Raw genomic sequence first — 23,717 nt, 5'->3', positions numbered from 1 at the left:
CGAGACTGAAGAGGTAGATTGCAGGTTCATCGCACTGCCGACATGATGCCACATGCTTATCGTCTTTTCAAGGAGCCTTGTTGGCGCAATGGTAGCGCGCCAGCCTCCTAAGCTGGAAGTTGCGGGTTCGAGTCCCGTGCAAGGTGCACGCTTTTTTGGCTTTTGCGCCTCCGACCCGGTGCTGCGGACGAGCTAGCAGATCCACGGCAGGTGCTCCTGGCTGCCTCTGGGTAGGTTCTTGCTCCAGCACGATACCCACTTTGTTGAGTTCCTTACTGTCACCACGGAATTGAACAAAGTGGATTGATTGTTGTTAAGGTACAAAAGGAGACTTCCAGAAGTCCAAACGAAGGTAATTGGTCAGATCCAGCATCGGTAAGGAGTCTTACCGGGGCGATAACGACAGAACAAATGCATCAAATGAGGACTCCACATTTGGGATGAAAGTACTCCTGGGTCACAGAACAGAACCTTGCCTGATCGGCAACACACCCCCTCAGATGGGTAGGCGAGCCTCTCTCTGACCATCTGAACCACGAAAGATCAGGCAGATGCCTGTTGGCGGCTTTTGGTAGAGAATTTGGTGCCTTTGGAACAGTTGGCGTTCTCAGGGCAGATGAAGGAAATCGTGCTTGTGAAGCAAATAAGGATGTGTGTAAGTGTTAGGAGAGGTGGGCGAAATTGAGCAAGCTGTTCACTGGTGGACCGCTGGTACGCACTCCATCTGCAGAAGCTTCACGAAGTTCTGATGCTTCTGAGTCGGGAGAATCTTTGTAAGCCCATCGCTCACTATCTTGTCAGTGCTCATCCAGTCCACGGATATCTTCCCCTGTCTGACTGTTTGTCGGATCCAAAGACGATGGATGTCAACATGCTTGAGCTTCGTAGTGGCTTGAGGCCTCTCACTAGTGAGTAACAGCAGCGTTTGGCGGTTATCACAGAACATCTGGATCGGAACCTTGCCATGAAAACGTAGCTGAAGCTCCTTGATCAGACGAAGAGTGGCAAGGTAGTTCCTCGCTGCGACACTGAGGGCCACCAGCTCAGCTTCGGTGCTAGAAGTGACCACGGATCGCTGCTTTGTAGCTTTCCAGTCAATTGGACCTCCAAAGAGCATGGTGGTGTATCCTTGTGAGCTAAATCTGGTGATGGGATCATCGCCGAATGATGCGTCGCTCGCACAATACAGCGATGTAGAATGGTCTCCTGATCCTCCGTAGGACAGCGAGAGAGTCCTTGTGCGATAGAGGTAGCGGAGACAGTGGTCTGCTGCAAGGTGATGGAGTTCTGTCGGCCTGAGCAGAGACTCCGCAAGTCTTGAGGCAGCTTTGGCCACATCAGGTCGTGTTGTGGTTGCTGCGTAATTGATGGAACCAATTTTGCGTTGGTATAGTTGAATGGATTCAGCAGAGGCTTCGTAATCCTTTGGAGCAGGTGCTGGGTCTGTTGATAGAGGCGTCAAATGACCTCTGGTGGATGGCTGGAGGTTGAGGTCCTTCATCTTTTCAGTGATGTAGTTCTCCAGAGACAGCCAGAGCTTGCGCTGGCTACGATCTCTGACCACTCTGATGCCTAAGAACCATCTGACCTCGCCAAGTTCTCGCATCTCGAACAGAGACTTGAGCTGGCTCTTCAGCTCTTCGGCCGCTTGGCGATCCTCTTTGCGGTTCATGAGGATGATGTCGTCAACGTAGAAGAACATGATCATGCCTCTGCCCATGAAGACACAGTTATCTTCCTCGAGAGCCACGAGGCCGATCTTCCGCATAGCCTCGGACAGCAGCTTGTGCCAGAGAAGCGGTGATCGGCGCAAACCGTACAAAGCTCTCTTCAGCTTGAAAATCGTGCGCCTCTGTGGAGCGCCCTTCTTCTGTTGCATCTCCTGCATGAGATCCCAGCCCTGAGGGGCCCAGACGTAGACTGTCTCGTCGAGGTGTGCATTTGGAAAGGCGTTGACGGCATCCAACTGGTGCGTGTCTAGGTCAAACTCTGCACAGATGGCCATCAACGTTCTGAACGTCTTGGCTGCCAGTGTCGACGCGTATGTTTCCATCTCATTCTTGGGCTGTTGGTCTCCTCGTACGCAGAGCCTGGCCTTGAACTTGGTCACGTAGCCGGTGGAGTCAACCTTGTATTTCCAGACCCAGGTCAACCCGAGAACCTTGTGTATTTCCTGGTCGACCGATTCGAAGGGGACTTGCTCGATTGTGTCCATATTTTCAATGGTGTTGACCTCCTGGACGCTTGCTTCTAGCCACTGCTTTTTGTGATCAGAATGAAGCATCTCCTTCCAGGATCTTGGCTCCGCGGGCATATCTGTTCGGAGAAGCGGTTTCTTGTTCGATGGAGTCTGAGTGTGAAAGAATGAGTATTCCACGGTCAAATGTGATGATGGAGGCATTTTCTTGCTGCGGCGGGCTCCTAGAGCCTGGTCGGTGGGGGTGCCGTCTTTGAACTGTGACGGCTTTCTGTCTCTAGCGCTCCTTCGAGTGCCTTGGATTTGTGTTGATGGCGACGGCTGTGGGGCTGGTGCCACTGATGGTCGGGCCTCCACAGTCTCTGTCTCGTCTTCAGCTGAACTTTGATCAGCTGGTGTGTGTTGAGGTGTTGATTCAGGGCTCCGAGCTACTTCGATAGTGTCTTCAATAGCCTCTTCAGTCACTTGAATGGTGTCTGGCACGGGGATCGTGTCTTCCACAGCATCTTCAGCCCCTTGAATGGTGTCTATTACGGCATCTTCCACCCCCTCAGAGACAGCTGGCTGGCCTTGTCCAGTCTCCGTCTCTGGAGTTGGACGTGGTGACGGCAGGACATCATCTCTGCTGGCTGTGTGACCTTCCCGGGGTCGCAGTATCTCCGCGTTGATCTTTCCTCCAAGTTGGAATGTCCGGGCTTTCTCGAACAGGTCGATGGTGGCAACATCGAACTCGTCAATGTCCAGTGACGAGTTGAAAGGATTCTGGGCGTCCGCAACGGGCACGTCCAAAGCCTGGAATTCGTCCTGTAGAATTGGCTTTGGGGATTGGGCGTCCTTGAAAACTGTGGACTCATCGAAACCCACGTCTCTTGTCCTCAATACTGCTTTCATCTCTGGAACCCAGATTCTGTATATGTTGCTGCTGTCGTATCCACAGAGATAGCCGATGTGGGCTCTCGGAGCCAGCTTCTGCTTTCGGTTACGTCCCTCTTGGGCGTCTGCCGTGAGAGGATACGCCCTGCATCCGTATCTTCGCAGGTGAGCCAGGCCTGGAGCCGTAGTTCGAGCGGCAAGGCCCTTGGAGTTGAGCCAGTCGTTCAGCCTTCCTTCTGGTGTCGCCCACTGTAGGCGTCCCTTCGGCGTGAGATTGTGGAGATATGCAGCGGTTTGTACCACCTCTGGCCACAAATCCTCCGGGAACCCAGCAGCCGAGGTAAGGGTTCTTGCGATGGTGAATATCGTGCCTCCATTGCGTTCTGCGGCACCGTTCTGTTCTGGTGTCCTTGCGGCTGATCTCTCCAAGAGAATGCCGCGCTCTTCTGACCAAGTAACCAGATTGCTGCGTAGTGCTGAGTCCCAGTCAACTCTCAGGACCTTGATGACCAGATGGTACTGTCTCCAGAGAAACATCTCAAAGTTGATAAACGCCTGGAAGCCATCTGCTCTGGCAGGCAGAATCCTGACAACAATCTTCCCCGAATATGCGTCCGTTATTACAAGGCACGACTCCATGCCGTTGTACGACTTCCCAGGGCTGAAGAAGTCCAGGTTGACGCGCTCAAATGGATTCGTCGTCGTGTACGTTGGCTGTCTCCGAGATACAATCTTCTTGGATTTCGCTACCCCGCAAGACTCGCATTCGAATGTTGTTGGCCCTTTCACCCCAACTCCAGTACAGCTGTATGGCAGCTGCTGTATGGCCTCTGGGTGGGCATGAGCCAGCCGTTCGTGCCAGAGCCTCGAGTCGCTGACCATCGCGGCTCTCTGCTTCTTGGAGTGATAGAAGGAAGTGGTGCTATGTAGGGTGTTCACCGCATACTGGCCACCCTTCTCCTGAAGTGGGATCTCTGAGCCAGTGGCTGGGTTGAACAGCATGTTCCTGAGGGAGTCCAGTCCGAGTCCTTGGCGTTGGAGCTGCCTGGCTGAAATAAGCGTCGTCGGGTAGTCTTTGATGTACGAGACATCATGGCAGGTGATGCTGATGACGTTCTGCTTGCTGTCGAGGGTGTCGATGGCCATCGTGCCATGCCCTTCGACGGGGCTTGATTTGCCTCCTCCTGTGCTGTATCTTACAGTGTCGGTGGCCTCGCGAAAGTTGGTGAGGAGGTCTTTGTTGTTGGTTATATGGTTGGGTGTACCCGAGTCGATCAGGAACTCGTGACGGAGATCCCCTCCTCGGTTTGTCCGTTGAAACTCGTCCGAATCAGCGACGGAGAAGTTGCTCATGAAGTTGGTGTACTCGTCATCGCAGCTCTGTTCATCATCGTCACCGAGGAAGTTGTTAAAAGCAGAGACGGCGACTCCACTGGTGCCTCTTGCCTCCTGCCGCTTCTTTTTGTCCTCCTTGATTTTCTCGTTCCAGAATTGCAATGTGCTTGGCTTCATCCTTTTCTTCGCTTCGTCAATGTAGTCCAGCAGGCTCTGATCGGATTGATAGCTCTTCTTCCTCCGGTGTTCCGCGATATTTGGGCACAGACAGATGGGCTGACACGCCTTGGGTGCCCTCTTCTGCTGTACACAGTCGCAGAATGGTCTGCGAGAAGGCGAGCTGTTTGGCTGTTGAGGAGAGTCACGATGGGAATCCTGGGCACTCGTCCGATCACTTTGACCATTCCGGTCCTTGCCCATGAAGGTCACCGAGTCGCTGTAGAAGGACGTCTGAGATGGCTTGGTGGTGAGGCGATGCGGTTGGTAGTCTCTAAGGTAGCTCTTGTACCTCAACGCCAGTACCTTCCCTCCATCACGATCATCCAGCTCCCGGCGAACTTGGTGGGCGCACTCTGCTTCGGCCCACCCTGGAGACACGGAAAGAATTGCCCGAAGGAATTGAACATTTTGATCTGCGGCTTCTTTAAGCTGAGGAATCCCGTGCTTCTCAACTTCGATACAGAGTAGGATGAAGTCGTCAACCCACTTCTCATGGTCCATCTTCTTGATCATCGCCATATGCTCCTCCCAGCGCTGGCGAATGTATTGTTTCTGTCCCATGTCGGAAGGGGCGAAGTGGTCCTTCAACGCCTTGAGCCACTCCTGGCTGCTTTCCTCGTTCATGAAGACGGCCGAAAGGCTCCTGTCGACTGTGTTGAGGATGTATTTCTGGACCTCCTGGAGGCCCGCTGACTCCCTGTTGTAGATGTCCAAATGGATCTTGTACAACGTCAGCAGTGTGCTGAGATCTCGCGTCTCATCTTCGAATGACGGTGCTGTTGGCTTCTTGGCCCTCTTGGGCCGCCTGTCAGCCTCTTTGTCTGGGTCGACTAGATCCCAGGCCTCGTAGGAGGTCGCCACGGCTCTGACGGAGTTGAGCCATGTCCTCCATTCCTCCCTCCTTGTAAGTGTCACTCTGTGCTTACCAGAGTCCATCTTGAGGATCCCTGGGCGTTGTCGGAGACCGTCGGGGAGGTCGTTCGATGGTCGCGACTGATCGCGTGTATGTTGAATATCATCAATTGACCCCGCGTGTACTCAAGCCCTAGGCCACACGTCTCGGAGGTTCAATTGGTCTTGAGGAGCTGATTTCTCCTGCTTCGATGTGTCGTGGAGAGATGATCGCTCTCCTGGAGGATGTCGGTAACGGCCCTTGGCCAGTGGTCGTCAATGGCGAAACGTCGCGTCAATTGACTGTTGAAGTGCAGCGGCGATTCAGCTGTAGACAGCTTCGCAGCAGGCGTATTGGCCGTAGGCGCCCTGCTGTAGATATCGAAGGTCAAGGAGCTGTATCGTCGCCCGGGCTCATAACTGTCACCACGGAATTGAACAAAGTGGATTGATTGTTGTTAAGGTACAAAAGGAGACTTCCAGAAGTCCAAACGAAGGTAATTGGTCAGATCCAGCATCGGTAAGGAGTCTTACCGGGGCGATAACGACAGAACAAATGCATCAAATGAGGACTCCACATTTGGGATGAAAGTACTCCTGGGTCACAGAACAGAACCTTGCCTGATCGGCAACACTTACCTACCTAGCTACTGTACCTAGGTAGGTACCTAAGGTAGGTAGGTAAGTATATTAGGTAAGTACATTAGGTAGGTAAGTACATTAGGTAGGTATTTTTTCTAAGCTTGATGGCGCCGGTTCTCACGATGCTCGGCAAGCCCGTGTCTGCCTAGAATTAGCCTGGAGATGACGACCAAAATTTGAGATGCTCTTTTTCTTACCCTTACCCTCCCTCCCTGGCCTCACGGCGTAAATGGATCATCAGCATGAGACGTCGCAGAACCTCTTTTGGTCTCGGTACAGTCAAACTGGCAGGCATGCTGACTGACCAGAACCCAATGCGAGATCAAACCATACGAGCGTCCGAACGAAGCCCATGTCGTCAACTAGGGACAGCGCATGCTGGTTGAGTCAGGAGGCTTGGCAAACACTGCAAGCCGCTCCATTGTCCGTCCAAGGTTTCCCTTGATGAACCCCGTCTCCTTTCCGAAACCCGACAGACAGCCTCTCTCGCAACGAAACCGTCGGCGAGCGCTCTCGCTCTGTCGGCGAGCGCTCTCGCTCTGTTGATTAGGCACCGAGGTCTAGACATGCCAGTGACGGTTCGATACCCACAGATGCGGCTCCAAGACCTTCCAAGAAACCATTCGTCCTCACGCTTACGCGGCGCCGGGGTGACACATTGTCCCGCCCGGCTGAGCCCGTGCTTCTTCGCTGCCTCGGTGCGGCCGATCCAGGCCAGGACAGGGGATCTTCGGAACGCGCCCTGGAGCCGTCTGACTTGAGCTCTGTGAGCGAGATGAATGGGATATAGCGTCATTCGATGTGGAGCACTCCGAGTGAGGCCACCCCCAGCGCGCTGTGCTGTGATGCCCGTGCTCCCGGCCCCTCCCTTCGCACAAGGTATGCCGCATTCGTTGCTGAGCTAGTCTCAGCCCTCTTCCTGCGCGGCGCAACGTCGCGTATCGATCTGCGTCAAGTAGGCAGCGGACCATGGCTCTCCGACCAAAGTTTATTCCAGGCCCGAGCGGAGACCCGAGCGTCTCTCAGACGATGTAGGAAAATCTGGGAGACTTACTAAAGGGCTGGCCTACCTGCGGGCGCGAGACGTACGGGCGAGTCGGGGCGACAACGACCGTCACCGACATAGCACTGTTCCCGCCTAGGTACACAACGATGGCTGGCACGGAGCACCATGCTGTGCAGCCGTTTCTCCAGCATCAACCGCACGCGGCGCGGCAGGTGAGCCCGCCACATGATCACAATGTCGACCCTCTCTACCGGCCATCTGTCTCCATGGCGCCACCCCCGCGACAGCCAGACTCCGACACGGCGTCGCTGCCTGAAGCAGAGGACGTGCAGCTCTACGAGTTCAAGGGCCTCGCGGCGCGCAAGGCCTCCAAGGTCAGGGTCCTCGCCCGTGTTCTCGGCAAGTGGATCGTCACGGTGGCACTCATTGTCGCCGTGTACGCCGTGCTGATCTCTTATTCGGTCGATCGACCCGTCATGTCGACGACGAAGAAGCGCCAGTTCAACGCGCTCATCACGGGTCTGCTCATCACTCTGGGCCTGTCGACGGCCAGCTTCCTCACAGGCATGTGCGATGACATGCGGTGGTGGATCCTCAGCAGGAGGGCGCGATCTCAGCACAAGGTCGAGCACATTCTACATGCCCACAGCACTTCGCGCGTCATCCGTCTGGCGTCGAGATCGAAAAGGTCCAACATTCACGTCGTCGTCACACTGTGGGTGCTGCTGATCATCGGGGCCCAAGTTGGCATCGCCTCCATCGGCTTGTGCTACTCCGTCGAGCGCACCGAGGACAAGGCGCTGCTCGTGCGCGGCAACGTTTCGATCCCCGACATGTCGAGCATTGAGACGACAAAGGTGGCCAACGGAAGCAACTCGCAGCGTGCACAGGAGTACACAGCCAACAGGTATTTTGTTTCCCTCTGCTTGATGTGGTGCAGCTCCCTCGTAGCAGGCTAGAGCTAACAGACGGCCAAAGCCTCGGCAGCGTGTCACTGGCGTACGACACGGCGACCATCGACCAAATCCCACAGCCGGGTGACCTGTATTCAAGCGACGATCCGCTCTTCTTCTGTGACGACGGGGGATGCATCTACGCCTTTCACGAGGTCAACACCAAGTCGGCCCTCGACCCAGACTCGTTCCCCATCACGGCCGTGACGAACCGACTCGTGCGGGTGGACACGATATGCCGCAGCTATCGCGTCACGTCAGGCGGCGACGGCCTCTTCGAGAACATTACCATCGCCGACAGCAGCAGCCGCGGCGGCGCGCGCAACGTCACGCTGCCGGTACTCGGTGGCAGCGACCAGTCGACTTTCTTCACCGACACAATGGCACCATGCGGGCCGACGTGTGGGAGCGTGTCCGTGTTTGAAGCATCATCGTCCTCGCCGTGGCTCTACGAGTGTAACACAACGGTCGGGACGCCAACGAACGCTTCGCTGCCTGAACACGCGCTCGGCGACGACCTCGTCTGGATGGTGGCCATGGCCGTGGCGCTGCAAGGCTACTCGACGACGGCGGCAGACGAGGACCTGCAGGTCCAGGGCATTGTGTATCCGGCGGCGACGTACTGGGGCACGCCGATGAGCGGCAGCAGCGATGCGCTGGCGCTGCTCATGTCACGGTTCGCCATTGGCGTGCTCGGCATGGCGGCGCAGTCGAACACGGCGCTCTTTGTGTGGGGCGACGCGCCGACGATCGGGCAGAAGCTCAACATGGAACACTGGGACATGATCCATCTCATCATGGTGCTGACGGCGGGGCTGCAGCTCGTGCTCGGCACGGCGGCGGCGCTGACGGCGCACAGGGTCGTCGTGCCCGAGGGCGGACCGGTCGCCGAGGCCGAGGTGCTGAGGCCGATGCTCGGTGGTGCGAGGAGGAGGAGGCGCGGGCGGTTTGACAAGGGCAAGGGCAGCATGTCGTTGACGGTCGGGCAGGGCGGCGACGTCAAGACGGCGTGGGTGTATCGCAACAAGTACGTCGGCGATGGCGTCTACGATCTGTACATGGAGGAGGTGTTGGTCCCGTGCAAGTCGTCCGAGTCCAAGACTGGCTGGGGCTCGAAGAAGGGGAGCAGATGGACCAGGCTGATCAAGAGAAACAAGGAAAACAGGGCGAGCACAGATGGGAGTAGCAGCTCGCGCGCGGGCTTGCGAGACGGATGAGGCAACGCGGGAGACAATCAAGAAGCATTCAAGTCTTACGTCCAAGGGTGGGATTCGGCGATGCATCAACAAGATGGAAAGCGCACGCTCGCCTTGCACCAAGGCTGCACCATCGTTCGGTAGGGGTTTGTGGCAAGATGAGAGACTTGAGCCGTCTGGTGCACAGCGATGCGCCATTATCAGTCTAGCTGCCAATTTTAATGTTCATCGATCGGTGAGGTGGCCGAGTTGGTTATGGCGCCAGGTTAAGGTCTACCTTAACTAGATTTCCTGGTGGGGCAACCCGCGCGAGTTCGAGTCTCGTCCTCATCATTACCTTTTGTTGCTTCCTTTTGGGCCCTGCTACGCCTATGGAGACGGCCTAGCTGGTGTACTATAGGTGTCCAGAGGCTGGGTTGGCCGTTGTTGATGATGATCCTGCCCGCCTACTTACTTGCCTTAGGTACCTAGGTGGTACCTCAGCACGGGGGTGCCAAAAAAGCCACAGTCCTAAAAGGCGAGCTTACTTTGAACCGCGATACTCTATTCTATGGCAGCTCAAAACTATCAAAGTAGCAACATACTTACTTTTACTGCCGCTCATCTAGTAGTCTGAATCTCAGAGCGTTTACCTGAGACGCGAGGCATTGAGAGAATATAAAGTCAGGGCTCGGTCTGGATGACACTGTGTTTGGCGGATTGGGAGTGTGGCTTAACCCGTGGCTTAACCTGTGGCTCCCTTATCTTAGGTACCACCTTAGGAGGCAGGTAAGGCAGGTACAGCCGGTTTTCTAGACAACTTCTTGCAGCCCTCAGCCTGGACACATCATCCTCAAACACCACAACCACCATCAATACGATGGCTGCAGTCAAGCAAGATGCCTCCTCTCCAGATCTATGAGGGTCCATCATGGCTTGAGAGGATCTTCCCTGTGAAATCCAGCAACGACCCTTGCTAGCCTTTGGTATCCAGACAACTCTCCATCAGTTCGTCCACACCCTCCTAGGCGAACTGCGCACGTCACCACCACACGAGCATCACGGCAATCGTTCTGTCTTGCAAACCCCATCGAACCCCATTGAAACCATGTTCCATCACCGTCCTCTGTCCGAGGCTCGACGTGAAATCAGACTCCTCCGCTTCGTGGCGGCTCCGTCTTCGGGATCCTTCCCTGATGAAGCCCCCATCGCCCTTGAGCTCTGCCATGTTTCCCTCGACGAGAGTCCCGACTACGGAGCCCTCTCCTACGTCTGGGGTGACATGCGCGAGACGCTCGAGGCCACCGTCGACGGCAGACCATACGCCATCGGTCGTAATCTGCACGGGCTCTTCCTCCAGCTGCGTCGCCAGAACGTCACCTCGTGGCTCTGGACAGACGCCATCTGCATCAACCAGACCGACGCCAACGAGAAACGGTGGCAGATCGGCCTCATGCGTACCGTCTATGTCCAAGCTGCCGTCGTTCACCTCTGGCTGGGGCCAGGCAACGCCAACACGGATGCGGCCCTCGACGCCCTCGCGCACCTCGGTCAGGCAGCCGAGGCATGTGGTGCACCAGCATTGTTGCTCCAAGTCGGCAGGGCAGGTGAAGTGGCAGATATCATCAAGAATCGCCTCGAAATCCCCGACTCCCCAAGCAACCTCGGCAGTACCAACGAGGAGCATGCCGTGGCATCCTTCTACCAGACGCTCCTTGCAGACCCCGACATGTACGCAGACGAAGCAACAGGCGAGCCCACGCCCACGCAACGCGGCATCCAGGACATGCTCGAGCGAGACTACTGGACGCGCATGTGGATCATCCAAGAAGTCACGGTACCCCGTCACGCCGTCATCGCCTGCGGCAACGCCACGCTGTCTCTGCCTCTATTCAACGCCGCCCTCGGCGTCATCTGGGCCTGCAAACGCACCTTTCGTCCCGCCCTGCCGCGCTACCGAGCCTTTGCCGCCGCCATCGACGAGCAGATGCTCGACGTCCGCGCCCTCAACACCCGCTCCGACTATCACGCAGGCGTGTCCCTGATGCTGCTCGACATTCTGTACATTCGCGACCCGGCGCCGGGGAGGCCCTACTACGCCGTGACGGACCCGCGAGATGTCGTCTTCGCCATTCTCGGCATCGTCTCGGATGGAGAGGCCCTCGGCCTACAGGTCGACTACACAAAGACGCGTGCCCAAGTCTTCGCCATGCTGACGAGGGCCCTCATCATGCACGGCGACTCGGCGTACGGCAGCTTCGGCCTCGACTCTGTGGTGCCGAGGGCGGCAGCATCTGATGATTTGCCGTCTTGGGTCGTTGACTGGCAGGCCATGGGCATGCGTGGAACCCCTCAAAAGGCCGTCCGACACCAGGGGCTGTTCGGTGGGTGGTGCGACGCCACACGAGGCGGGCCAGGTCAGGAGGGAACAGAGCAACCAGGAGACGCCGACAGCGGGCTATTGCGCCAGGGCGGATGCCGCGTCGACGTCGTTGCCGAGGTGCTGAGCCCCCCGGCGGGCAGGCCCTGCAACAAGTGCACGCCGCCTGAGCTCTGCGAACTGTGTCACCCCGATCTCGACTGGTCCGCCGTCGAGGCGTTCGCCCGCCTCGACGAGGCGTCGAAACCGAATCCCGACTGGGGCGCCACCGTGTCGGCCCTCGCTACAGCCGTCACGGCCATGGACCCCGTGTCGGTGGAGCACATGGCCCGCATAGAGGAGCCCAAGGTGTTCCGGCTCGTCAGCAGGATGCTGCTCGCCCATCCGATCGCTGCCGATGCCCTCGACGACACAGAGGCCGCCCTGTTCCGGGACGACATTTACGGCTACTGGCGCTCGGCGCCCGCGGAGGCGGCCCTGACGGACGAGAACATTGCCGAGTTTGCAGATGCGTTGCGGCGGCATTGGGCGGCGTGTCTGCGCGGGCGGACCTTTTTCTGGACAGAAGGCGGCCGCCTCGGCATCTGCTGGGCCGGCGTGCAAGCCGGCGACGTCTTGTCGCTTGTTTGGAATGCGCCGGCGCCGGTCGTGCTGGGGCAGAGGCATGGTGGTGGTTTTGTGTTCAAGGGGGATTCGTACGTGGCTGGGATTATGGAGGGGGAGTTTCTAGAGGAGGAACCTCCGCATGAGGTGTTTGATATCTACTGAGGCAGCCGTTCGGCCGGGAAGCCGTGGGGCTGCGTTGTTCTTACGACGGTGGGAAGGATGGCAATAGCTCATCGAGGAGATGGCAGCTGGCGTCACAGGAGGAAAGAGGATCACTGACGTACTCGATTTCCATACCCGAGTCGGCCATGCATCATCTCATGCTCATCATACCATTGGGCGAACGAGGTTCCTTAGCTAGTCCCCGCCCGTCCAAGTCGCATCAGATCTCACCTTCGCATGCCGATTTCTGACTACAAAATGCCCCGTCCCTGGGATGCACCCAGAGACCGTCAGAAGACCAAATCGCCGTATACGTCCTCGATGCTCTCCGCATCACACTCCCTCTTGTTCTTGAGGAACGCCAGCAGGCTCTCCGTCTCGATATCCAACGAGCGCGGATGTCTCGGCTCGTCCTCGTCGAAATACGGGCTCACCAGGGCCGCCACCTCTCTCCCCTGCGCGACAAGCCCATCCTTCCAATCCTCCCACCAGCCCCGAAACCCACCCTCCGTGGCACCGCGCGCAAGCCGCTGCGCAAAGGCGAGGTACGCCAGCAGCCCCTCGACATGAACAGGATGGACGACGCCGCCGTACGTCTTGGTCACGGAAAACCCGTGCCAGAACAGCAGCCGCTGGAAGACCATCTCGCCCCGCAAAGCGCCACCACCGCCGCGACGACCCTGGCCCTGGCTCTGGCCCTGGCCCTGGCCCTGGCGCACGATGACGACGCTCCCAAACAGCTTCGACAGCGCGTCGGGCCCCCAGACGGTCGAGGCGCGCAGACCGCGCGGCACGACGGCCGGGTGCACGATCCAGCGCAGGCCGAGGCTAAAGGGCACGGTGAGCGGAAACCCCCTCTTCCAGCACGGCAGCGTCGCCATCTCGACGGGCGGCGCGCCAAGCGCTCGGTGCCACGGCGACGCCGGGTCGGCGAACTTGAGGGCCGGCTGGTGGCGGTGGCGGGCGCGGTCGGGGGCCGGCGGGGCGGCGTGGCAGGGGGCCTGGAGGAGGGCGTCGATGGCGTGCGTGAGGTCGCGCAGCGAGGCGTCGGCGACGGCGACGAAGCTGCCGTGGTCGTCGGTGGCGTAGGCAAAGGCGAGCACGGGGCCGAACACGGGCGTCACGTGGCCCGGCTTGCCCAGCGACTGCACCGCCCAGTTGACGTCGCGCGGTGCGGCGTCGTCGTGGGGTGGCGCGGCGCCGACGAGCCCGACGCCGTGGCCCAGCGGGTGCGGGAAGATGAAGCGCTGCGCGGCGAGCGGCACCATCCACGTGCGGGTCGCGAGGCCGTGCCCCTCGGCCCACGCCGTGACGAGGCTGTCGCCGTCAAAGAGGAACGACAGGTTGCCGTGTGTCGCGTCAAAGTGCGTCTTGACCCAGAGGAAAAAGGGCGTCGCGTAGTCGGGCGCGAAGCAGATGAGCAGGCGATGCGCGGCAGACGGCCGCGTGCCTTCCTCCATGGCATCCAGGAGGCCGCACACCTCGGCGTGGAACGCCTCGTCGTCTGCGGCAGTCCTTTGAGCAGTAGCCGGCCTCGTCGCACGCGGGGCACCGCGTCTTGACGTCCCTCTCGCACCGCAGACACCGGCCGCGAACCCTCTCGTCGTCGCGCGTCATGGCGGGCGGTGCGCCGGCCGTGTCGATGTGGAACTTGTGAAGCGAGGCCTCGAGGTCGAGCTCGCCGGGCGCGGAATCCCCGTCGCGCATGACGATGCCCGAGGACGGCAGGGAGAAGGCGATCCGGTAGGGGAACACCTTGGGACGCTGCACGCACGCGAGTTAGGCCGCTGATGCGGGAACGATGTCTGGCCGGGGAGCGACGTACAGTAGGGTTGCGCAGGGCATGTCTGTGGTTGCGAGCTGTCTTGGGAGAGCCGAGGTGCTGGCGGAGGCGCAGACGCTGGATGTCTTGACCGCGGTGGCGCAACATTGCGTTGAATAAGCGGCGTACTTGGGATGCTTGGTCGTTTCTTCGATTGGGATTTACTTCTATCGCGACAACCCAAGGTAGAGTCGTCATGTGATGCGTAAGGTAGTCTTGCTGGAGGCAACTTGACTTTGCGAAGGCAGGTGGTGAGGATTATTCGTGGAGGAAGGAGCACGAACGATACCGCGTTTCTAACTCTCAACTATCAATAGTTGACTGCCTACGAGTGAATGGCAGCCTTGCGGACCCGAGGCAGGAGAAAGCACAATGCAGATTACAGAAAGGTACGTCGGCCAAGGCACGACAATGCACGGAGAAAGACATCAGACCTTACGCAAGCTTACAACTGGCGACACGAATTATATTAGCCAAAGACTGACTGCGCTATCTGTAGACAGTATCCCAATCGCTCATGTCGCTGATGTCTACCAACTGATCCTGGATCTCTTCCCAAACGCTTCGACCTGCCTCTAGTCATGCATGGCTCTATCCTGACCCAACCCTTCCTCTACCTTGTCAGACCAGCCTATACACTCAATGTTCTCGTTTTGTACGTCACCTCCCCTTCATCTTCCTCGTCACTCTCGCTCTTCAGGTAAAGTGGCAGGCTTTCCACACTGACCGATCTGTTGTAAAACGCCTCATTGTCTTGGACGGTAGCCTCGTCTGTCGTATCGTCGACAATGCTACCAGCCGTTTCTTGGGCATCCTCGCTGATAGGTTGGACAGCCGTCTCAGTTGTGACCTCGTTCGTGGCGTTGTTCGTGTTCGGAGATGCACTCTGGGTGTGTGTTGCCTCTGGGTGTGTTGCCTCTGGGTGTGTTGCCTCTGGGTGTGTTGCCTCTGGGTGTGTTGCCTCTGGGTGTGTTGCCTCTGGGTGTGTTGCCACAACCCCATGGCCACGACCTCGTCCTCGATGGAGTCCGCCTCGGTGGTTGAAGCCCCTACCTCGACCTGTCACGTGCCGAGACGAGACTTGGCCTCGGCCACCCGCGTGGTCATGCACGGGAGGGATAGTATGTGTATACGGCGACTGCGGCGGTTGTGGATACGTGTAATCCGGGTACAGGACAGGACCACTCGAGTAATTGTAATGGTCCGGCTCAGGCTGGTCCCATGTTGTGGGATCTGCTGGCGTCGACAATGGTGTCGAATACTGCGGAGTGACCCACTGTTGGAGTTGCTGAGGACCTTGTTGCCACTGTTGGTATGCTTGAGGAGCTCCTTGGTAGGTTCCAGCGTACTGTTGACCATTCGGATATGGATATTGTTGCAGACAAAAGGTCTGCAGCTGAACGTGCTGTGGATGGTACTGTTGCTGGCCTTGGTTCTGCTGAACGTGCTGTGGATGGTACTGTTGCTGGCCTTGGTTCTGCTGAACGTGCTGTGGATGGTACTGTTGCTGGCCTTGGTTCTGCTGAACGTGCTGTGGATGGTACTGTTGCTGGCCTTGGTTCTGCTGCTGAACGTGCTGTGGATGGTACTGTTGCTGGCCTTGGTTCTGCTGCTGAACGTGCTGTGGATGGTACTGTTGCTGGCCTTGGTTCTGCTGCTGAACGTGCTGTGGATGGTGCTGTTGCTGGCTTTGGTTCTGCTGTTGAACGTGCTGCTGAGCATATGGCTGGGGGTACGGCCGTGGGTATGGCTGCGGGTACGTTCGGGTGTACTGTCGAGGGCCCTGGCGATGGCCTTGTTCATACTTCTGCTGAGCAATTGACCGCTGAGACAACTGCTGAGTAGACGGTTCCTGTTGCTGCACGCACTGCTGTTGTCCGTTTTGAGGGCACTGAGGATTCTTCGCCGCACTGGTGTGAGGAGGAACGGCCGGCTGCTCGGAGGGCACGTCTACATCTTGAGACTGTGGACCGGCGAGCTCCTGAGGCTCCTGGGGCTCCTGGGGCTCATCGAGAAGCGTCTGCTGAGGCTCTGCCGCTGGCGGAAGTCGTACTCGGGCACGAGCGTCAGGGCTGTGGAATAGAGACTCCGCAGAGTTTCTAACTTCGTCTGTAATGTTTTGTTGAGCACCATCCAAGGTTTCAGCCGTAGAGTCGTCTACGTTGAGCTGTGTTGAATTTGGTGTAGATCGAGACACAGCCTGCACTGGTTGACTACCCGGATTTGCGTGCTCAGCGGTTTCTTGATTCGGTTCAACAGGGGCCTCAGCCGCGCTGTCGTCGTTCTGGGTAGGGTTTTCGCCAGCCGACGAGGAAGATGATTCGTCATTCTCAGCGGTTTCTTGATTCGGTTCAACAGGGGCCTCAGCCGCGCTGTCGTCGTCCTGGGTAGGGTCCTCGTCGGCCGTCGAGGAAGATGAGTCGACATGCTCAGGGGCTTCTTGAATCGGTGCATCAGGGGCCTCAACCACGCTGCCATCATGGATAGGGTTCTCGTCGGCCGCTGAGGGAATCGAGTCGACATCCTCCGTACAACTCTTGGAGTCGATCATGGGGTCCGCGCCAGGCAGCTCGTTCTCTGGAGAAGTGCTGCGTTGAGTGACATGCTGCTGAATGGATACTTCTACTTCTTCAGCCCAAGACATGGCCTGAGGACGTTGCACAAACTCAGCAGTTGGAGTGCAGCTCTTGTCGGGATCAACTTGAGAGCTTGTAGGCCGGGAGCTCTGCTTGCTCGCAGGTCTCGACTCAGGTTGCGTTGGCACCACCTTCTCGACAGCAACGTCGTCCTGAGTGGTCTCGGAAGAATTCTTCGCTTCCTTGGTCCCCTTTGGCTGTTCAGGCTCCTGTTGCTGCTCAGGTTTCTTTGGCGCCTCCTCCTTTGAGCCCTTCTTAGAGATTCGTCCATGGCTCCCGCCGCCCGTCGTTGCTGCTCCCTGGGAGCGAGGCATGGAATATGATGTCTTCAAAGGCCCCTTGAACACGGTTTTTGAAGCACTGATGGTCTTCGTCTGATCAACCTTTGGTGCAGGTTTTGACCAGGTTCTCAAAGGAGCGCGAACCTTGCTGTTCTCGATTGCTGGTTTGGTCTTCGCTGGCGCCCTTTTCTTCCTGCGAACGACCGTCTCCCAGACTTGCGAGTTTGATTGAGCTTGCTCCATGGCTTGCTCATTCGTATTCTCGGGTAAAGAAAGATCGGTCTTCCATTTTTCGTCCGAGACAGCATCGGACGACTCACCAGCGAAAGTGGAGGTAGTAGACATCCCCTTATTTCCTGTGTCTTCCTTTGGTGCCGTACTTTCGGAGCCTCTTTCCGACGCTTGCTCTGTCTCTGTCACACCAACCTGCTAGGCTGGCAGGAGCTTGGCAGGCTCGTCCGGCGGCTCGCTCGCCCCGTCCGGTGAGGCCTCTTTAGCAGGACCTTTTTGAAGAACATCAACCTTCCTCGAAAGATCTTTCACCAATTCGGTAAGTTCATCGAACCTCCTCATTGCTCCTTTTTCGAAAAGCATCATAGACTCATGAAGCTGAGCGTCCTTCGTGTCTTTCGGCCCTTTCTGCTGTCGTCTGGTGCTCGGCTCGATCCCGTCATCATCATCGTCGTCGTCGTCCGCTATGGTGGAGCTGAAGCTGGATTCCTCCGACATAGTATAGCCGGGCGTATCGATGGTACTGGCCTGACGTGTCTTGTTGGGTTCCCTTGGTGCCGGTGCCTGCGAAGGTACCTCGTGGACCTCATCTTCTGTATGAGGGCCGGGCTGTTCATGACCAATGTGCGATGAAACCTCCCCTGGGGAAGAGGTGTTGGTCTCGTCACCGCAGACGAACTCGGGCTCGGGATGACCGGCATCATCGCGTTCTTCGTCTGAGCAGTTGTGAGCTTCCGTCCGAGCGCCTTTGTTGTTCCTGCCATCTTCGTGAATGCAGGGCTCCGTCCCATGAACCCCAGAGTCGTCGTGATCTTGCTTCTCTGGAAGCAAGAGCTGTGAATCATCATGCAAGTCGGGCTCGGGGTGGGGAATCTGTGTGCCAAGCTCGGAGCTGGCTGGCCTCGTCTTGCTCATGTCTTGAGGAGCTTCGCCGTCTTGGACCATGATTTCCACCTCAGAGTCAGCATCAAGAGTGACTGACCAATCGCTGTGCTCTTCCTCATCCTCAGGGGCGACAGTATCGTCCTGGAAAGCTTCTAACACAGGGCTCTCGGGTAGAGGGACACGAGTCGCAGCGAGGAGGTAAGCATCTTTCTCCGCAGCCAAGGCCTTTGCCTCAGTGGCTTGAGCAGCTTCGAGCTTCCTCCGGGCTTGAGCCTTCTTTCTCTGCTCCCTCTTCTTCATGGACTTGGTTTTCTGACCTGTCTGTGGCTTCTGGGCGTTGACGTTGGTATGGGCTCTGGCTGGGCCAAACCGAGAAGGGTTCAGAACACAAGGATTTGCATGCCATCCAAGTAAGACTTTGATAGCGTGGTGATAGTCCCGCATCGAGACGTCGCAAAGCTTCTGGAACTGGGCGTCTTCGTCGACATGCCAGCTTACGAAGATCAAGGGACCGTGCCAACGGTAGAGGTGGTGGGGAGGAGCGAACCGCCGTACGCTCCTGTTGAGCCACTTGTCCGCGAGGCCCTCCGTTGTTTCGCCTACAGGTGAGATGAGAGTGAGAGCGTGGCCGAGCTTGGTGTCCTGCATGTAGGGCAGGTCGTTGCAGAGAGTCGCAGAGGCGCCACCCCAGGGATCAGGACTGCATTCCACCGACAGCTGAGCAAGCTCTGGGTGGCCCAGGTCAACGCTTATCGATGTCTCGTTCATTCTGACCCAGATCATCTCAGGAGTCGACCTGTAGGCTGGGAAGAGAAGCGCCATGTAGCGGTCCGTTGAAGGCCTCGTCTGGCTCGCAAGAGTTGTATACGGGCGGCAAAGCTTGCGATGAATCTTGGATACCTTTTTCGAACAAGAAGTGTTGCAATAGGCCGAGCCGCAGCGTTTGCAATGACGGGCCTTCTCTCTGAGCAGCTCATGGCAGGATAAGCAGTGATCTCCATCCTGCTCGTCGGTTTTGTAGTGCTTATGCCAGTCGGGGTGATTATCGATGTTGGTAGTATCGTCGGTGGCCTTGGAGGAGAGCTCCTCGAGGCCAAGAGTGGCCATGAAGTGCGTCATGATAGTAGCTATAGGAATTGAGGTCAGCATATTATTCTGAGCGACCTGATACTCCTCCAGCGGCTGCTAGTCTATATGATCAGTCCACACAGCGCCCGAGCTGTTGCTCGACAAGTGTCAGGTGCAGGCCATCCGGTCCAGGTCGTCCGGTTCGCTTCGTCCTTCGTCCATGTATCATAACGATTACGTAGTACATTGGTATTTTCACCCTTTGAAAGAATACGCATGGATCAAACAGCAAGGAAGAGCTCATGAACTAACCTGAAACAAGGAGAGGAGGGAAGGGCGGGCGGGAGGTGGTGAAGAAGATGATGATGGTGATGATGCTGGAGTGACACTTTATTAGCATTTTGAAGCTTTCAAGGCGTTAAATGAGCCCGTGATCTTGAATCGAGTCACGAGCAAGCGCAAGGCTGCTTTGGTGGTGAGAATCAGCGGAAGGACTTACTGGTAGAGTTAAGGAGGGAGGCACTACCCTAGCGACGTGGTCAGCAGTCATCCATGGCATCTAGCCAGAGCTGCAAAAAGGTCATTCACTCGAAAAAGGCTCTTCCATCACGTCAGAGCATATTGCTGGGCCTCAGGCTATCTGGGTGAAGTGCAACTTACAGTCGTTGTTGGTGATGAAGTGCGTTATTGTGAGGGAGGAGTTTCGCAACTTCCGAATTCAGGTTTGTGGGCTTCACTCAGGCATAGGGCCTCAATCAAAGATCTTTGGCACGCTTAGTCGCCCTCTTAATCAGCGCCGAGAGATGCGTTAACATAGCAGCAAGTGGGCTGGAAAGTGATGGCATCGTGGCTTCATGAGGCCGTCGACCCACGCGGGGCCTCGCGGGGCCACCGTACCTCTTTTGCATGGCAGTGGTGCGCTACACTAGGCGTGTGTATTCCTGGGAACCAGAAACACGGCACTTCACGTCATGTCAGCTCTTTGTAGCTATCTCAATAATGGGGAAGAAACAATGCACCCCTGTGGTGACTTTACCCATTTCGAAGCCTTTGAATGGGTTCCTGGGGATTCTCCATTTATGAGCAAGTTACGCGATCCCGAGGCGAAGAAGACGACATTATGCAGAGGGTCTTCCGCCAACTGAGACAAGACTTACACCATACGATCACCAAGGCCAAACGTCAAATCCGCGCCAGCTACGATCAAGACCAATATCGAACATTCGAGTCTGCATTGCTCCAACTTGTACGCAAATGTGCCTGCCCATGAGGTCTAGTAACCACCCAGATATACAACAAGCCTACGTTGCCAGGCCGTCCATAATACCAAGGAAGATGAGTGGAGGCGAATCGCTCAGGGTATCAGGCCAGTAATGATCTCCACGTCGCGTCCGTTCCCAGAACCCCCTTCCCTGTTCCATTCATATCCTCGCCCAGCGAGCGTCGGCAAACGGAGACGCGCAAATGGGTCTACGTCCACGCGCAGGGCGGGTATCACATTAGCCTAGCTTCCCTGCGTAGCCTTCTCCAGAATGAGTGGGTATCTCGTTCGTCGTATAACCATAACGGGGAATCAAAATCCACGAAAGAAAACAAGAAACCATCTAAGGTGTGAAAAGAAAGAGGGGCCACCATGACCCAAAATCAAGTCCCTACCGATAATCCATGTCGCCTACATAGAAAAAGAGGAAGCCGAGACGAGAGAGCAGTCCGTGACAGGCGATTGGCACGAGCCGGGTGACGGTCGGCTCAGACTCAAGAGACTGCGCACCAACACTAGAGTTGAGATGCCGCATAGAAAACAAAAAAAGGAGCAGATAACAAGAGCAGATAACAAGAGCAGAAAACAAACGCTGAAGCCGACCAAGACCAGAAGGAAAAGAAGAGCATCGATCAGAATCAAATTCAGGATATCGTTAAATCATCAGAGTCGCGCTGCGAACCTCGAGCTGCGCACCACACCCTTGGCCACCAGCAGTGTAAGTCGTAAGTCGTAAGAATATGTATGAGAGTATTCGTTGTGATGGGGTTCCGGGGTTGAATAAACCCCGCCGGAAGGTCAGATCGCTGGAGGCCGGTTCTGGCCCATCTGGCGTCAGTAGGCAGTAGCCGTCGAGCCTTCGCTGGCGGCAACAGCCACAAGAGCGTCAAATCGGGAAGAGTTCTCGGCGGTGCGGTCGCCGCCAGGTTGCTGGGAGTGCGGCTGGGGCTGGCTTGGAGGTTCCCGCGGAGGTTCCCTGCCGGGGAAACCAGAGAAAGCTGTCATGTTGGGATGCTCCATGCGGTCCACACGCGGGCCCCTGACAAGTTCGCCTTGAGCTTGTTGGGCAAGCGGGCCATGATACCAACCGTGTCGTTTCGAATCGCGTGGTGTCGATACCATGGGCGCAGACATGGTGTACTGGTGGTGGGTTCTGTTGAAAGGTGCCGTGTTGGGATGCGTAGGTGGCGTGCCGAGTTCGAATCTGACAGTCGGCGGGTTCACCCTCACTTGCTCGGCCTGAGCCTGGACGGCTTGATTGACCTCATTAGCCCAAGCTCCGGCGCTGTCGTGTGGGGGCGTGACGTTGTTGGATCGCAGGTCAAGTCTCGTCAACCCGCGATGCAGACCCATATCCCAGTTGCGGCGATCGTCAGCGCCCACATGCGTAGGTTGGCCCTTCGGCTCTGCGTCAATCATCATGGGTGAAGGGTTCCGGCGGGGAGGTGTCGCGGGACGCGGAAGCAAGGGGTCGAAGGATTCAATACCAGGCAGACGAACTGTCTGCTGCGGGTTCATCACGTTCGCAGCAGGAAGCGGTGGGCCCGGCTGGAACTGGCCTGGCGTCACAACGTTGCTCAGATGGCTGCTAGAGTTGGGTTGGAAGCCACGGCTTTCGGGGTGCCAGGTGCGCCGTCTCCAGGCCTCGTCGGCAGCCGAGGATGTCGAGTCCCGTCGGCCAGACCAGGCAGATGACGCGTGGGAGGTGAGCCGAGGATACTGCTGCCGGCAGCGAGAAAGGAGCCACATTCGGGTTGTTTACGGCATTTGGCGCGAAAATCACCCGGCTCACGGGTGGGCCGTGAGGGGATTGAAAGGGGTTGACACCAGACGGGACGCTCATTCGTCGGGCGGCCGTTCGAGCCCCGGACGAGTACATGCTGTGGGATCTCGAGTGCGAGGTCGCCGGTGATGCCATGATCTAATTCCAGCGAGGGCTGCTCTGGCCCGTCGAAAAGGTAGCCGAGGTTGCGTGCCAAATCTGTGGCGAAGCCGGGCGGTATCCATAGGCCCCATCAGCAGCCCGATAGCCTTCGAGAGATGACCTCGCACGGGGATCGGCCATGACCAGGGGGGGAGGTCGTCGGCGGATGTCTTGCGTAGAGGCAAAAGCCGGACCGACGGAGCCCACACTTCCGATGCTCGACGTGGACAGCGATTTGGAGTGACCTCGCACAGGGCCACCGCCGCTCCCCGCAGTTGACGCCCGCGATCGACCCGCCGCCTGTCGCACCCTGTCGGTACGAATCTGCCTTTGAAACCGGGCGCCCGTTGCCGCAAGCGAATCCATGGGAATATCCTCGTTGACGTGAACAGTCTGAGCGTGCTGCCGAAGGTTGTCCAGCCGGGAGAAACGCCTCGAGCAGTGGCACTGGAATGGTCTCTCACCAGTATGTTTCCTGCATCAGATGATTAGCCTGAGGGCGGTTTCACTAGGACAGAGGATCGATCGACGGCATACCTGATGTGTCGGGCCAAGTGCTCGCTGCGCGTGAAGCTCAGGTTGCAGGGCGGGTAATCGGTACAGTAGAATCTTTGTGACTTCTTCTTCTTCCCAGACCTGGACCCGTCTCCGTTGACGCTGTCATCGTCGGAAACGCCTTCGTCGCCAGCCGCTGTGTCGCCATCCGAATCGTCCATGTCGACGTCTTCCGAATCTCGAGACTTTCTCGAGTGTCGAGAGTTTTCTCGCGTCGGCACGCTACCATCAGCCGACTCGGGGATCTGCACGGCATCGGGGAAGGGCGACGAAGGGAGGGGTTTCTGTGAAGCCAGAGCGTTCCCGGCGAAAGAAGCCCTCGTGGGCGTTGCTGCATCTTCGGGAATCGTGTCAGGTCGCTGTTGGGCGTGCGGCGCTGTGTTTGGCCGGGGGGTGAGAGGAGATGTCGTCATTTCGTCTTCATTCTGGGCAGCAGCTGCAGCGAGCAGCGTGTTAACCGGCCGAAAAGCGGCCATCGTGAAGACGACGACGGTAAGGTGCGAGCAGGCGGACCGGCGTACTGCAGGAGGTTGGTAGAGAGGAGTTCCGAGGGGGGGCTAGTTATGTCGACCCGCGTCTGGTGGTAAGGCTGTGGCAGGCGCTCGAAGAAGATGC

At 57.5% G+C, this 23,717-nt stretch overlaps 5 protein-coding genes and 2 non-coding genes across 7 annotated transcripts; 4 read left to right on the top strand and 3 right to left on the bottom strand.

The window, feature by feature from the left end:
* Positions 1–74: 74 nt before the first annotated feature.
* Positions 75–146, top strand: VDAG_20093. Its single transcript has one exon. It is a non-coding gene; the product is annotated as a tRNA-Arg (tRNA).
* Positions 147–7,309: 7,163 nt separating this feature from the next.
* Positions 7,310–9,333, top strand: VDAG_02290 (uncharacterized protein; the record flags this gene model as incomplete). The annotated part of the gene is made up of 2 exons (XM_009658319.1): positions 7,310–8,070; positions 8,151–9,333. 2 exons carry the CDS (start codon positions 7,310–7,312, stop codon positions 9,331–9,333), a joined length of 1,944 nt encoding a protein of 647 aa, XP_009656614.1.
* Positions 9,334–9,546: 213 nt separating this feature from the next.
* VDAG_20092 lies at positions 9,547–9,645 on the top strand. Its single transcript has one exon. It is a non-coding gene; the product is annotated as a tRNA-Leu (tRNA).
* Positions 9,646–10,399: 754 nt separating this feature from the next.
* On the top strand, positions 10,400–12,439 carry VDAG_02289 (HET domain-containing protein; the record flags this gene model as incomplete). The annotated part of the gene is made up of 1 exon (XM_009658318.1): positions 10,400–12,439. The coding sequence occupies one exon, from the start codon at positions 10,400–10,402 to the stop codon at positions 12,437–12,439; it is 2,040 nt and encodes a 679-aa protein (XP_009656613.1).
* Positions 12,440–12,869: 430 nt separating this feature from the next.
* VDAG_02288 (uncharacterized protein) lies at positions 12,870–14,369 on the bottom strand (the record flags this gene model as incomplete). Its single annotated transcript, XM_009658317.1, has 4 exons — positions 12,870–12,969; positions 13,034–13,935; positions 14,036–14,203; positions 14,265–14,369. The coding sequence occupies 4 exons, from the start codon at positions 14,367–14,369 to the stop codon at positions 12,870–12,872; spliced, it is 1,275 nt and encodes a 424-aa protein (XP_009656612.1).
* A 523-nt stretch (positions 14,370–14,892) lies between these two features.
* Positions 14,893–19,413, bottom strand: VDAG_02287 (uncharacterized protein; the record flags this gene model as incomplete). Its single annotated transcript, XM_009658316.1, has 2 exons — positions 14,893–17,591; positions 17,682–19,413. The coding sequence occupies 2 exons, from the start codon at positions 19,411–19,413 to the stop codon at positions 14,893–14,895; spliced, it is 4,431 nt and encodes a 1,476-aa protein (XP_009656611.1).
* A 2,044-nt stretch (positions 19,414–21,457) lies between these two features.
* VDAG_02286 (uncharacterized protein) lies at positions 21,458–23,578 on the bottom strand (the record flags this gene model as incomplete). Its single annotated transcript, XM_009658315.1, has 4 exons — positions 21,458–22,342; positions 22,501–22,604; positions 22,676–23,022; positions 23,085–23,578. The coding sequence occupies 4 exons, from the start codon at positions 23,576–23,578 to the stop codon at positions 21,458–21,460; spliced, it is 1,830 nt and encodes a 609-aa protein (XP_009656610.1).
* Between the last annotated feature and the right edge of the window lie 139 nt (positions 23,579–23,717).

Source organism: Verticillium dahliae, genomic scaffold (genome assembly GCF_000150675.1).
Source record: "Verticillium dahliae VdLs.17 supercont1.3 genomic scaffold, whole genome shotgun sequence".
Classification (NCBI taxonomy): Eukaryota; Fungi; Ascomycota; class Sordariomycetes; order Glomerellales; family Plectosphaerellaceae; genus Verticillium; species Verticillium dahliae.
This window is presented reverse-complemented; position numbering and strand designations above follow the sequence as displayed.